Raw genomic sequence first — 16,327 nt, forward strand, 5'->3', positions numbered from 1 at the left:
ATAAACACGCAAATTCTGGACACGAGTTTTTATTAGGGTCCATTTGAAATTGTTCATCAAGTTTTCGACGTAATACGGAACGTAGCGCATTACACCCCGGGTGGAGTTCGTTGGGAGTGCGTAACTGACAAACTTTTGTCAAATGGATACCGTCTTGAAAACAAACATAGACCTACCGCTGTAAAATTATCCTTTTTGGTGACAGTATGCAGGAACTTTGAAGTTTAGTCAATATTCCATTCTCCAAGTAATGTGCGCAGCTAGGTTAACGTATACTTACGGAGGATTTGGTGTCATTGAGACTTGAATTACTCGATTCAAGTAAGTAGTAACCTGCTGAGTTTCTCCCATCTGACGAGAGAGAAAGCCAACTTGCGGGATTTATGTATTTCATGAGTGAATTGCATTAGATTTTAGCGTTTTTGTCTATTTTTTGACAACTGATAAAGTAACGACATCATTGAACGCACCACTTGAATTTAAGCCATTTGAGGTGCAAGACAAGCAACCTCCAACGAAGCTTCCTTGATCTACCGAACTTCGTAACAATATGCACCATTCAGCAATGTAAATTTTCTGTCCCACATTATGAGTAATTCGTCCTTTTTCTCTGTTTTTTTTCGAGCGAATACGGAACTACGAGGATTTCTCAACCTGTTAACAGCACGGATAATTTAAATCTGACGGATAGTTTTGGGTTACATATGGATAGTTTTGGTTTACGTGTGGTTTACACATGGCGCTTTTACGAAAGTTTTCGCCTCGTGGCCTACTAAAAATGTCGGCACCATGCATTGCTGTCACATAGATCAAAGGGTATCGATCCCAAGAGTTCGATAATTTTCACCCAAACGGGCTTATACTTGAGGAACTTGACTCAAGGCATCACTAAGGATATAAGCTAGTCATAAGTTTTACACGAAAATAGTTTATTTCGGTGAAAATAATTTTTCAATACATGGATAGATTATCTAAGGGGAGAATCTCTTGGACTTGTATCATACTTTATCATCAATACGCTTATTTAGGTTTTATGTTGTCATGAATAATTTAGTTATATCCAGGATATATAATAATTTGGTTTAATACTAATTGATTTGCAACTCCTTGTAATGCCACAATGATTCAGTCGATCTACATGACAAACAGCAGACGAACGGCATTTAAAAATTTGGCATCCAAAGGTGGATTCGATTTCTACGACAGTAAATAAGCAATACTCACGGAATGTATCAAAAATGGACCAAAACTTCACCACTCACCGGTGACGAACTGATATTCAATATCGTAATCTAAATCTGGGGGTAAATGTGGAATTGTTTCAAAAGCTTTGATTGGCTTGTTGCCCGCCATCATTCGGTTTACTCGTAAGACAATATCCATTCTGGGTATGTGGCCGGACATGAAGCCCTTTCCAGCCGGCGAGGACATGGCTGATTCATCAGCGCAAAAAAACACTGGATCTGATGGTATTAACGACGATTGTTGGCGGTCTTTCTGCACGAAGTGGGCAGATCCGATCAAAGCCGCCGTGTCCGATGTTGATCGAAGATGCACAGGATTGGCGTTGGTTCTACCTTCCTGAAGGTAATTTATCAGTTCCACAGTTAGGGGTGTTGAGCACCTAAAATAATATTGCACAAAGACGTTAGAATATTCGTTAGGGAAAGAGATACCAAAAGAGTGAAGGTTAAATTTTCAAAAATAAATTGTCATCACCAGTACATAGAAACCAGGGAGAATAGGTCCTACTGTTAGAAGGATTTTTGCAAGCAAGACAAGATTCTACTTGTGTAGTTGTAGTGGTGGTTTTACCCTTCTTCACCTGGACTAAGCTAAACATGCACATATAATTGAGAAAATGTTTATATCTGGGTCAGTTGTACTGTTACACACGTTTTAGAGCTATAACTCCTTCCTTGAACGTAACGCTGAAGAAATGCCTACCTATTCTATTCTGTATCACAGCAAATAGGTGTCATCGTCCTATGGAAGTTCCATGATACACACAGTATACGGCCTAAGATATTAGTTCCTAAGGTGGTAACGTTATGTTCACCTCGAAATGGCGTGAACAATTTTATCGATGGTATCTCCCCCATCAACCTCTTATGGTTAAAGATGGTTAAGCTATGTAGAATGTAATAAGTCTGGAAATTGGTTGGAGAAGATCTAAAAATATAAAAACCCAGGAGAATTAAATCGGTAGATTTAGGAAGATACCTGAGATAAGATGCTAGATCAAGATTGTCTGGAAGAAACTCGTTTTGGTCCATACACGCTGCTTCACATTGGTATTCTATATCAGATTTAGGTGCAGCGTCGTATTTTGCAGAGAAGTATACTCCCAACTCCCGTACTTTTCATTGTGAACTGCGGTCGATTTGTAGGTTTACGCGCGGCTGATGTTGGCACTCAAATCGGTCACTGAATTACTCGCTCCCGCCTACTATGTTCTATCTTCTCTTGAAAATATTCACTGTTTCTGTTCTGCTATGACGTCGATTGGCAGCTTATCCCACCGAAAGCCATTAAGTTTATAGCTGCTCCGGGATTTTCCCCTCCTACTCAACGTAGCATGTTCAAACTTTCAACACGTTATACATGGAGACCTGACCGAGATTGTGAAAAATTTCAACTTGGTATGAAACAACTCTCGAAAATAGTTTTGCTAGCCAAATTGGAAAAGCTCTTATAGCTGTTCTATATTCCGGTCGATAGCTGCAACCGATCTACAATAGACATGTACGATGCTCGCCGGGCAAAACACTGAGGTTTCTTAATGATAGCCACAGTGCTTTTGCGGTGACTTTCACCCACAGGTAAATCGCATCCACGTCACGGGCGTAAACAAGTCACCAAACTCATCTGAGAGAGGGATCCCAAGTATCTGGTACACCTGGTAGGTTACAAAAGTTACACGCTGGAATAAATAAGTTATTCAGTGCTAAATTGTTTGATCGACCAGAAACTTTTGTAAACGGTTTCTGGGACAATTCAAGGGCTTGCCGTAAACCATAAGCGACCCAGCAGAGCAAGAGTTGCTGAGGCCAAGCTTGGTCCAGTGCATCGAACAGGTTTAAAACACATAGAATGAAAGAAACCTCTGTAGTTGACTGGAATACACGTGGAACATACTCACTTCTCAGGCTCTCCGGCACAAAAATACAGGCAAAAAGCATTTTCGCAATTGTTTGGAGCGTATTCATAGTTAAATCGGTCTTTTAGACATTGTGCTGACCAAAAATAGGAGTCGTGGACGTATGATGAAAAAGAAAGCCGAATTGTTCGTTCACTGAGTCGAGAATTGAGTAGAAATGACATGTAACTGATGTATATCAATAGAGGTCGTTTGCACCGATATGTACTCATTTTTTGTGCTCAGTACATTGTGATTCTATTTAGATACTGCGAGTTTTAAGCACCAGCCATAATGCATTGGGAAACTCTCCTAGTAGTTGAATGGCACCAAATCGAATGAAGAAAACCGGGTATCTCAATATATTTTGGCATACCACGTACCTTATAAAATGTATAACAGCAACCGAAACTGAACTCTACAAAAACTAATGCCACCTTTGAACTTGTGGGATAACAAATCCAATCCGTTTGAAAGACCAGTATGACTGGCCCTGCGCTTTTGTTAGTTAACATCAATTACACGTGTGGGGCATCATACCTCGTCGGCAGAAAAGCCTCTAGGTGAAAAAGCAACATAGCGAGTCTATCAGTTAGCAGAGGAGACCAAGCATGTTCCGCATGTCTTAAATAGTAGTTTCACCAGGCCTGCGGTAAATGTTTTTCAAACAATAATATCTGGATTTTTCGCGTCAGTGCGCACTGTGCAACTCTTGTTCCAGATTAGACGTTAGGGCATTCAAACTTGTCCATAATTGGGACACATGGTAAGTAATGTCCGTAAGCGGACAGCCCATTGGTGCGCATATTGATATCTGCGGGAGTCATAAGTGTTCATAAGTGCATCCCCGCCTTGCTGCAGAACAGAGAGGATTGACAGTCAAACAACGTCAAGCGCCTATTCTTGGCATCGAAGGGTACCTAATGGTTTCAAGGCAATGTCTGACCCAGGGAAGGAGTACATGATGATGGGCTACTTGGTTGGATTGTTAATAGTCTAACAGTGACGATGTAGGGAATCCCATTGCGTATAAGCAGACAACAACAAGAGCATATCGACCAAGGCACCATCTCCTTGTGTGGCCCGCAGTTTTACGACGTAGAAGAATATCCGCCTATTTCCAAATGAACTGAACAGAATTCACGGATAAAAGAGTGTACTCTGCGACTTTTGTACAATTTGGGTTTAACTAGAAAGCGAATTTAAGGGATACTTGGGAAATGCGCCTATCTGATGAGCCCTAAATGGGGCAAAACAGTTCGTGGGCTGTCGAAGGGTTTTCAGCAACCTCATGAGTAGTATTTCCTCAAGTAGATATACTATGTAATAAGATAATTTGAAAATGTAATGAACGAGCAGTTGAGGTAGGATTCCGCTGAGTGTCTCGTTCAAATCAAATTGGTGTGCAAGTGGGCATATTTTGCGACAGGTGGATAGGATTAGTGCACTCTGTCTAAAACGAAATTCCGGTTAACCACAAGAGCATGCACGGTTGTACTCGTAATAACGATTTCAAGTCTTCTAGCGACCCTATCATGGAAAACAAGAAAAATGTAGACAAACTCCAGACACCATAATGGTACATTCAAGTATCCTGTAGCACTCGAGATAGCAGTTTATCCGCTGTTTCTTCCCCACCAGGAAACTGACTTAGTTTTACCTCTTAGGTACTGAATAGATTGTAAATTTTCCAGGCTTTACTACTGGTTGCGTTCTACACATATACTTGTGTCATGAACATTAGTTATCAAGCAGGAGTTCATTGCTTTTTTAGTGAGACATTTGACGAGAATTGTTATCGTTTGTTAAGCGATAACGTATCAGATACCTTCATGATGTACGCCTTTGTTACCATCATCCTTCCCCATAATTCTATTATTGAATCAAAGACTCAATCCATAGGTGAAGTAGATTCCTGATAAACTTAGGCTAAAATCGTCAATGCAACATTCAAATGGATGAATTGAATCAAAGACTCAATCCATAGGTGAAGTAGATTCCTGATAAACTTAGGCTAAAATCGTCAATGCAACATTCAAATAGATGAAACTATTTGATTTAATGAATAGATCATCGTTTCACTACTTTCTAGTGAATCACTTAAAATGAATGAATATGTTACCTGAGTTGCCGGAACGGTGGCTGGGGGTTCTCTTCTATATCCGGGAGTTCAGGTTGTGGAGCTAATGTTCTACGGCTGCCAGCCTCTTCATCATGTTGTATAAAGCTAGTCTGGAACTGGGGGCCTTTAGCAGCATCTTTTGCCTTCCGCCGAAGTAACCTCAACCGGATTCTCTGACCAGGGTCCCCTTGGAGTTTCCAACGACAGGAAGAGTTGTAACCGTTTCTGGTTTGTTTCGATGTGAATATTTGCATAGTTAGGTGCCGTGGAAGAGGTACCATACCGAATACATCTTGCCCGTTACTCCTGATGGTGAATTGACAATCATCTATAAAATACGATCCCAGAATTATTTACCCAAAATAAACATTTGAAATGCAGAATACTGTGTCCAATGAAAAGTAAATGCTACAAGCTAAAAGTGGACCACGTTAGCCCGAATAGGATACTAGTGAATAATGCTGCCAAGTCAGGAATTTGTATGCTGATCGTTTTGAAGGAACTCATGTGCCTTGTATGACAGCTTAGGATCTGCAGATGGCCGCATACTTTGGCTGGATACGCTGACCGTGAATATTCCATCATCGGCTGAAGTAAAATTTACCAATGAAAAAGCCAAAAGCCACTTTCTAGATGGATGATGTATATGAGCTTACTTATAAGGCACTGAGTTGGAGGACTCTGTCACCTTCAAACTTCCCTAACCGGATCGTCCTTTTTGAAGACCGTGTTAAAGTCAAGGACAGATTTGTTATCATACGGACCTGCTGTCTAAGTCACTTCCTACCATATCTCAACACCCTGTGGTAATGTGTTTGCTTCATTGCTGAACGTGAAACAGCTAACAGGACGAGGGCTTCTGTTGATTCTAAATCCCATGAACACTTTGAACCAACAGTTCACCACAAACCAACCCAATCAAATGGCTACTTGCCTAACCACTGAGAATGAGATGAGCGATTATTTGCACAGCGGCTGATCGAGCGAACGAGGTCTGTAGTAACAGTCCTCTCCGAAACTAAGATTCCCAGTAGTTCTCTTCAAACACAAGCTTCAGACGCTCAGTCCAGATAAATGACCAGAACTACGGTTAAACTGTGGAAATCCCGTATCGGCAGCACACATTTGAAAGTATTGGTACTCTGCATCTTCAGTGGCCATATTGCCTTCCAAATGGATGACACTATAGAGGCGAATGGTTGGTATGGCAGTCTCCTATATACCCGATGAACATAAGAACTATGTCCACAGGATAGACTGTACTGATTGTGACCGTTTTAGAGTTAGGTAAGCCAAGACAATTGACTGGTTGAATCAACGTACATCAACGCCACCATTTAGCCCCCCCAGGAAAAGCAAGCAACTGAGTGCACTAGAGCGTGACGCAAATATGGCATTCCACGAATTAACTGAAAACCACCAGGTCCACTTTGATAGCGTGCATATTCTGGGGCATGCTTTCAACGCATATGCACTGGACTGATGCGCTGAATTACTTACCATTCACATGACGCCTTCACGCGTTAGCTTGTTTGAGTGTTGACTATCTACTATCTGGTTCTGCACACTTCATCATACAGGGCGACCCAAGCACGCAAGACCGCATGCAACACGAAAACCAAGTCCAAAATTCAGGAGTGGAGTATTCATGCTGTGGTTAGCACACTCAGACAAGCGGCGGGACACAAAAGTGATTCAACAGCTGTGTAATCTCCAGTATTCCCAGTATTAAGGATGCAAGTGTTCTTGTTGCAGATGGGTTTTCTTATGGGTGCGTACATAAACTTGTCGCCCATAAGATCCGCCAAAGCGCTGCCCAAGTTCGTGCAACTGCTCCAGACTCAAACCCTTCAGAAAAATAATTTTGCATTGTGGTAGTTACCAGTGTAAGAGCGAGGCTTTCGACAACTTGTATTGGCCTGAGTGTTTGTTTTTGTTGTGATATGATTTCCGAGTCAGAGACGCCTATCCATCGGTTTTAAAGAATGAAGTGGAAATTCGCAAACTTAGCAACAGCCCTCAGGGACGATTTAATACATGCTTACTTAGTAACTGGAGTTAAAGCTCGAGTTTGAATGATTTACATTTTCCAGTGAAAAAGAATAAAACATACCGGTGTTGCCAGGAAGGTTGATTAAGTGTGGCGATGGGATCAATTCACTTGGAATGCGAATGCTGCCTGGCAGGTTTTTTGCGTTTTTCGGTGGGATGACGTCATCTATCTTCATGCTTCCGTACTCATAGGACAGAAGAAACCCTCTTCCATTCCCTGCTGCAATGTGGTCGGAGAGGAAGCGAAGTGTGTAGGTTTTTGTTGTTCGCACGCTAACGTCTTTGGGTGACAACTGCCTTTGAAGTTCGTCTGGGATGTGGTTACCAAAAAGTGTGAGTTTAGGCTTATTGTTTATTGCTGGACCCTCATAGAATTCCAGACGATCACCTCCGACAACTGGATACCTTTAATTCGGAAAAAATGGCGAGTTTTGATTGTCCAATTCGTAAGTTGTGCATAATACTGGGTCAGGGCTACACTGAGCACTATTTCTTGTGGATAAAGGCAATTGTTTAAATCTAGCCTTATCAATTCCATGGTAACAGTTGACGGATTTATCGCTTCTTATTTAGCCGCCGATACAGATGACTCTCTGAAAACTAAATGAAACCAACACTGTTTGCACACTGTCACTGCGTAAAATTACTAATTTTGATAAACTGAGGTGATTATTATATACAAACTCACAGTCGATATTCTAGAGCTAATTTTAATAATCAAGACTGTTGAACTGTCCGATCATGTGATGTAGTCCTCTGCAAGGAACTGGAGTAGGTTTTATACGCAGCGAAGTTAAATTATGTCTTTTGGTTTCGAGATTTCGTTTGTGAATGAATGAGGCGTCATAGTCATGAGTATTGATCGGCCAGTCATAGGTTGTCTTGCTTTCGTGTTGTGAAGTATGCTAGGCAGACACTTTGACAAGCGAAATGCTTAGATGGCTGATTCTTATTTAAGGCTGGCAGTCCTAACCATGGGCCATGGGTCAGCCGTCTCAATTCAATTGATCCCATGATGTTCATTTCGGTGATGACAAACATCTGCTGAGACCCTATTCAATACCTGTGCTCGGTACCAATATTTGGTTTAACTTTCTTCAGTAGAATTGGTCATGCGCATAATTTCAACTTCCTGTCACTCCTGTTTGATCAATCCTCCTCCTACCCTGGCGCAACTATTTAGGTGATTGCGCGACAAAAAACACTGTACTCCAATTTCGATGCTACAAGAGCTTGTTAGCAATGCATACCCTTGACTGTGTCTGGCTCTGAACTCCAGATAATTTATTTGCGAGGCGAGAATATCACCACCACCCCATCAGTGCACGCTAGAAGCACCTAAATAATCAGGCCTGAGACGACGGGCGTATCTATGCAGGACCGGTGGGATTGGTTCGGTGGGCTAGTCGTTTAACGAGGTTTCCCTTTGTACGTTTTTTGAAAGGTGTACTAACTAGATGATAATACTTTACTCCAGACCATCCGTTGAATCAACCTAGTCGGACTGCCATATATATTTAATTGGAGTTAAACGGGATTGTCAGAACTGTCCGCTTCCCAAGTAAAAGCAAGTAGAACCAATCCGTTGAATCAACCTAGTCGGACTGCCATATATATATATATATAATTGGAGTTAAACGGGATTGTCAGAACTGTCCGCTTCCCAAGTAAAAGCAAGTAGAACCATTTGGGACCATTGGTTTGGCACAGACACAACACAGGTTACCAATACCACAGAATGTCTGGTCTGTTTAAAACAGTAAATTAAATCTTGTTTCAGACTAAGGAGCAAGAATTTGAAGATGATTCTTTTGACATCCACGTGTGGACGTTTGGGGCCATTGGGACCATTGGTTTGGGACCATTGGTTTGGCACAGACACAACACAGGTTACCAATACCACAGAATGTCTGATCTGTTTAAAACAGTAAATTAAATCTTATTTCAGAGTAATGAGCAAGAATTTGAAGAAGATTCTTTTGACATCCACGTGTGGACGTTTACGATTACGGTGGCTCGACGGTCTTCAATTTTTGACAAGATTATCCAGCAACTTCGAAGCAACTCGAGTATAACGCAAAATAAAATGCAAACGAGGTAGATGAACTCCACAACTGACGAGTTCATACGTCAAATAGCAAATTAACGTCGCCCATATGTAGCTTAAGTGCGCCTTCACAGGGGCACAACAGATACACAGTGGAAAGCAATTCTAAAATTCGTCTTGTGTGGATGAGTGCGGCAATACTATATATCGCTTTTTTGGAAGAACGGATAAATGCAAGTTTTGCTATATTTTGATTGAATGTCTTAGTCCCAAAGAACTCTTCTTTACTTGTAAACTGCCGACATTTTAGCCCTTTTGGATGAGAAAAAATCATTAGCATGCTCTCTGGGTAAGTAGTCATCCCTGGAAATTTATCATTGTCTCGGACGACTGAAAACATTTGGCCTTATGTTTTTTGTCGTAGACAGCTGTCTGAAAAGCGATCTGCGTTCTTTACTGTACGCATGGTCCGCTTTTGAGGAATTTTCGACTCATATCGTTGAATTCAGGCTAACCAGAGGAAACATCGATCCATATGTTCGGCAGTGACATGGCTTGTAAGTGTTGGCCGGAAATTATACAGCTACCAACTCGTCTGCTGAAAGTAATTGTGAGAACATTTAACTGACAGTTGTCGCTGTCACTTATATGCAAAACATTTGGCTGGTGGATATTCTACGAGCTGCATTTCTATGTGTTTGGCGTTGTTAATTCCGCTGGGATGAGAAAAACACCACCGATCATACATAGTGGGTTAAACAAATAATTGTTGGGTGTCTGGCAATAGAAAGTGAAATAGCCCTGCCTACAATAGCTTCAGACACATTTTTCTGGCACAAGTGGCTGTGGCCACGAAGCATATTATCCTGGGTGACAAATAGATTTATGTTGCGTATTTCCTTTGTACTGGTGAAGGCACACTATCACTGTCAAATCGGTTGCCTCTTTTATCTGTCCATTTACATACCACTAAAATAATAGAAACACCATACCAGCCAGTTTCCTCATCGATTTAGTAGTTCCGTTCACCTGTATACATGAAGAGCAAAAGATGGTACTTAGATGGATTTTATGGTCAAAATAAGTTACTCATTTGTATTACTGATTAGCTGAATCGTCTCTCACTATCACACCTGAGAGTTGCCGCAGAGTTTCAAGTTTTCCTTGGGTACATGTATTCCAAATTGTTTCCTTAGGCGTGGAAAGGTCTCTTATTAATCTTAGCTCGCTTTATCTTGCACAACCAACTAAATAGTGGCCCTAGTTGGTGTTCAATGTTCTGATACATCCACTGGGAAAACTTGACGTTTAGTATTGCTCCTTTTTCTCACCACTTTATCAGAACAAGCATTCTGCCACTACTTCAATAGCCATCGTGTGAGCAAGTTGTTAAACTCTAATTTTATTCTAAATGCCAACACTATCAAGAAAGCTTAAGTTTTACAAGCAAACTAGGCATGGAAAATTGCAGAGAACTACAATTCTAGAAGTTGATGGGGGTTAATGGGAGATGAGAGTGCTGTCAAAATGTGATTCAGACGCACCAAAAGCCACCAGAACAGATTGTGAATTTGACTGAATGGATTTTAATGATTAAATACTAATACTAAATACCCGTAAAACTGACTGATTTTACTCAGCCACCTAATTTCTTGAGCAATTTGTTTTTTCGATGATTTATTAAGTACGGAATGTGCATCCCAAAGACATAGTAGACTAATACGAACATGACAGTACGCACGAAGCACGACAGGCGTGTGCATGATTACTTCCAATCTCTAATAATAGTTAGGTTGTCAAGCCCTTTCCGCTGGCTAACTAATTTGTCATTCGAAGGGAACACGAGGGCTGAACTTAGGTGAGAATTCTCAAGCATACACAGGAGTAGTCAAGATGTTGAAGCTGAGTTGGAACCGTGGACCTTCCTGTCAGTAGCGATTGGTTCCAGTAACTTGAGAAAAGACCCTGCCAGCTTTTAGACCAGCATTGTGCCTACGAGGTACTGGCTGTTTTTCACAAAGACGGTAGTCCGATGTGCAGATGACCGAGTCTGAGGATGACGTCAGATTCTTTGCCCCGGTTGCTCCAATTCTACAATACCCTACGCTTTCTGGCAATTTTTTAATTCTTCACAATTAACATAGATTTTGCAGGAGGAATTTAGGTAAAGCTGCCCACAGTTGAACATTCACCTGTGCTCCGAGGGGTCCGGTTTGCTTTTCACTATTTCAGTGCCCACATTCTCCATCAATCTTCCGAATGACACTTCATAATTTAGCGCATTAGGGCACAGAAAATTTTGGATATTGGTTGCATAAGCGTGTTGTTTCTGGTTACATACCGCTGTAAGATCTTTGTGTATTTAGAAAAAAGTACTCATTGCTGACGAGCCCGTACTATGAAATTTACTCTGAAAACATCATGTCTCGTTTTAAAAATGCCCATTAATTTATCACACTATTTAATTCCTCAGTTCTGGGTTCGCATTAAAGAATGACGCGTTTCGCTTTGGTTTTGCAAACCGAAATAATTTGCAAATGAGTGTATTTCCTCGAAAACAGTGCAATTTGGGTTCAAGTAGATCACAAGGTTGACGAAAACTCGGGGACTGCGCCTACCTGATGAGCCCCAAGAAGGGCGAAACCGGTCGTGGACTGTCGAAGAGTTTTCAGCAACCTTGTGAGTAGTTTCCTTTATGAAAATATCCTGCGATATATCGAATATCGTGCCAACTGAATCATGAGGTGGCCTGTGTGCAGCACTTTCAGTTTTCGAATACCATAAACGAGAGATTCAGTTGAATCTCTCGTGAAAACCAAATTGATTTGCAAATGAGTGTAATACTCGAATGACCGGTTTCCCTTTCAATGAATCCGAAGGCCTGCTGAAATTTTCGGTACAAGACCTTGCAAGCAAGCATTAGACACGTATAACGATACCAGTGAATCATGTGATTCGATTTGACCCACGAATAACCCGCATTTGTGCGAGCCTGCCTTAAGTAGTATAACCTCAACCAGTATGCTGAAACGCTCCTCAGTTTTCCGTTTTGTAACAATTCACAGGGTTAACCGTTTCACCATTTGAGAAACCATCAACGGTGCTGGCGAAACTCAATTACTGCCCACGGAAATGTGTTAGCGTCAGAACACACATTCGTCTCAGAATCTAATGTTTTGAAGACTAACCTTGATTGGGAATAATCACTCAGGCGAAAGTCAAGAAAATTCAGCTGCAAGTTTGTGTCCGTTGGGATGTGAAATATGTACAGGATTTGTATGTTAGCTGGATAGGGCGCCGGGTAGTTTGGGCTTTCAATCAATCCAGTGCGTTGGTTTTTGTTCATCCAAATCTCTTTGATGATCGGTTTATCCTCCGCCCCATATGACTGCTCACCTGTTGGAAAATAGTCGGTACCATCAATAAGAGTTAAAAATAACAAAACCTACACGAATGCTGGAATTAACAAGTAGACAGTCCGTCATGCAGGTATAAGTGTTTCCGCCCTCGGTCTCCTGGTCGGAAACGAAAGCAGTCTGTCTTTCACTGCAAAATTCGACACCTATTTGTCACTAGTTTTAGAACTCGGTTTAGGCGGCAAGCCGAACATTCCAAGCACTTGGAATAAACAAGGACGACACAAAGTCAGACCAAACCGTTACACACGAAAAATAATAAATAATAAAATAATAATAAAAAGATAATAAAATAATAAATGTCACAAGACCATTTTACTTCAAATTAGTGGGTGGGATAATTTGGGAATGATTTTTGAATGATTTCGCAACAGTGAAGAACGCTTAGTGAAGAATATCACTTAACTCTGTAAGGTTACTTGATTGACCAGTGTAAGTTATCATCCGATTTGATAAATAAGGCCGAAGTGTAACTAACTGAAGGAGAACAATGCACCATTACATGTGGATTCAAATAAAACGCATTACGATTCCTGGTCGCATTATATCCTGCTTGATATCGTATGCGTCTCAAGTGGGGCCCCATTCACAAAATGTTCGAGTTTGTTTCCAGATAATTTCCAATATTCCAAAGACTGCATAGTGCAACCAAGCATTTCCTACACCGATGTTCATTTCGGATAACCTATTCGTTGCCACGACCTACTGGACGTAATAGATGCCAAGCATTTCCTACACCGATGTTCATTTCGTTGCCATGACCTACTGGACGTAATAGATGAAGGTCAGAATGTGAATTACACGCGTGAGGATCACATGACCCGCTTCCGATCACGGAATGGAACTATTAATTGTTCCACCCGGATGTCCTCTCTTTTTAGCACGCCAGTAATTAGGGTAGCACAGAGAACAGATAAATGTCGTCATAATTCTGAAGGGAAGTTGGAAGTAAAGTGAACAAATCAGTAAATACAAAGTATGATAATGACGCGTTTCCGTTTTTCTCAAAGTTCATCAGATCCAATTCGCTAAAAACCTAAAATGTTGAGTCCTTGATGAAATGCTCTAGTGTTATGCACCCGATTTCCTTTGGATGACTGTGGTGTAGGAGGGTGATCTTATGATTTCGAGGAATGCTTGAACTTCCGTCGCATTTTTCTCCATGTTAGTACGCTGGTCCTTGACCAGATCGGAGCTAACATTGCGGACACAATCTTTCAAATCCTTTGCTAATTGATACCAAAGTACTTGGAAAAAATTAACATTACTCAGTTCCATTTCAACAACTGACGGGAACGACTGGTGGAAGTTTTTCCCGAATAAAAACGTCTGGGAATAAGCGTTGACTAAAAACGTTTTTGAGAAAGCCAGTACATTTGTTACCTAGTCACCCTTGTACGACTATCACATATACCTTTCCTTTGCATCGGTGGACTTCAGCGAGACAAATACACAAGTTCCGGTGCACGTAACTCTTCATTCAAAGTGCAAAATGTATGTGCAAAAAATTTGTATATTAGATCGCTTATTGTCTTATCATATTGGTTTTCAGTAATCCTGATACGTAACGTCGAGTTCCAGTCATTTGTAACTAACTTTATTCTCTTTGGAGAAAAGGTAAAGTGTGGGCGTTGTCGGGATGACCTCTACTGTGTCCGTTTAAGCTGATGGACGATTCAGTAATATTTGGCTGGAAGACATTCCACCACTGTTACGTATGACAACTTAATATAGGCTCCGCACTTAATCCAAATGCACTTAGTTCTAACCATGTTTCACGTGTATTACATGATCATTCCAACAAGTGCGCGCGAAAAGAACAAGCTGAGACAAAAATCCATGCGGTTTCCTAGGCATTTGTCATGTACAGCCTTGTGGCTGATTCGGATGTAATGATACACTTGTCAAAAATATTTAACTCGTTTAAAGCATGTGAGTTTATTTGGGCACGATTGGTCAGGGAATAGTGACAGTGAAACGGTCTCAGCTCAGATTGGATGCGCTGACTTGAATCTTTGAAGTGAGTGAGCATGAGAAATGTTAAGTGATGCTTGTCATCATGTTTGAGCGACCGATGAAATCAATTAATTCTCATGGTGCACTTGAGTGTGCATTGCAGCGTGTAAAAAAGTATTTTCTGGCGTCTTTGATTTACCTGCAGATGATGTTTCCTCTACGCTTGTTAAATCACGCTTAGTAGGAAATTCGTCGACCCAGATAAACGTTTTCATCAATAGTTAGTCACTTGGAGATAACTCACAGTCTTTGTGATAACACGCGTACTTACTTTGAGCGTTAGATAAATCGGAGTCATCATCTTGACCGCTTGATATTCCCGCTGATGGGAGTGGATTATCGTTGCGCTGAAGGATGAAACGAAACCGTCCTTTAAATCCTCTGGCTGTTATGCTGCTTTCCGTTGAATCAAACTCTAATATCGCGCCAGACTTATTCATGGGTATCTGGACTGCAGTTGCGTTGGAGCAAATAACCCGCAGGGGAGTGAGTTTCTGAAGGTGCGTTTTCTTAATCTCCAGTAATAACAATTCGGAGGAAGCATATGAGGATAAAATGAATTCCGAAATTCTTATTGAATCTTCACGGGAAATATTGGAGCACCTGGTTAAAAGGATATACGGAATGTTCTAAATATAAAGTTAGAATTTGCAGAATCGGTTATGTTGCTTGCAGTATATTAGCCAAATTTGTATGGGGTCGCATATGTAGGGTAACATATAGACTTCAAAGATGAGCAATTTGTGCGAAGTTTAAGGCATTTCTCATGTGGCATTTTGTTCGCTCGATACATCTCCCGACCAGACAGCGTCTTATTAGCTAAGAATAACTAATATGGCCATGTATTATCGAAAAAGATTCAGCAAACTTGTTAATGGCGCGCTCAGTATAGACACTGTAATGTGACATCCTAAAAATCATCTAAGCTCAAACATAAGGTTGCCTTTTGCAACCTAATCGGTCAAAGAACATCACAAGCGAGTTTTTTAGTTAGAACCAAATTGAGTCTCCTGTTAAAAGCGGATTAAATTGCCGATTGTGCCCAATTCGTTTTCAGGTAAAACAGAAAGTTGACGGGACTTCTGGGCTGCAATTTTCTAGTGAGTTTCGTGAAGGAAGAGACAGGTTATGGACTATGGGTAATGCTTAAGCAACCTTTTTGAACAGTATGTTCTATCACGTCGTTTTCCTACCACTCAGTTTTTCTTGATTGTTTTCCGTTCATTGTCCTTACCAAGATGACGTCCTCCGTTCATCTTAACCATTATCAGCTGGTGTGCATGTGCTGATTTGATATTAAGATTCCGAAAGCATTAGTGCTCATTCTTTGAGTTTCTGATAATATGGGATTATCTCGTGGAATTTCTACAGTACTACAGTGCCTTGCGGGTTAGAATTTCTCGTCACAGGTCTAGGTTGAGATGCTTCGAACAACTCCGTTTTGGCAAAGACACCGGGAATTATCATTCCATGTAGACCTTCGTTCACCGGTTCTTCCCCGCAAGTCCGTCAACAAAGTTCTGATTGGTTCGATG

General features: G+C 41.1%; 1 protein-coding gene across 1 annotated transcript; it reads right to left on the bottom strand.

Annotated features, from left to right (window-relative positions):
• Positions 1 to 1,263: 1,263 nt before the first annotated feature.
• Positions 1,264 to 15,229, bottom strand: T265_12950 (hypothetical protein; the record flags this gene model as incomplete). The annotated part of the gene is made up of 5 exons (XM_009166439.1): positions 1,264 to 1,624; positions 5,262 to 5,589; positions 7,375 to 7,718; positions 12,549 to 12,756; positions 15,064 to 15,229. Coding segments are annotated over 5 exons (1,407 nt in total), but the record flags the coding sequence as incomplete, so codon positions are not given.
• Positions 15,230 to 16,327: the final 1,098 nt, after the last annotated feature.

The sequence above is a fragment of the Opisthorchis viverrini genome, assembly GCF_000715545.1.
Source record: "Opisthorchis viverrini unplaced genomic scaffold opera_v5_27, whole genome shotgun sequence".
NCBI lineage: Eukaryota > Metazoa > Platyhelminthes > Trematoda > Opisthorchiida > Opisthorchiidae > Opisthorchis > Opisthorchis viverrini.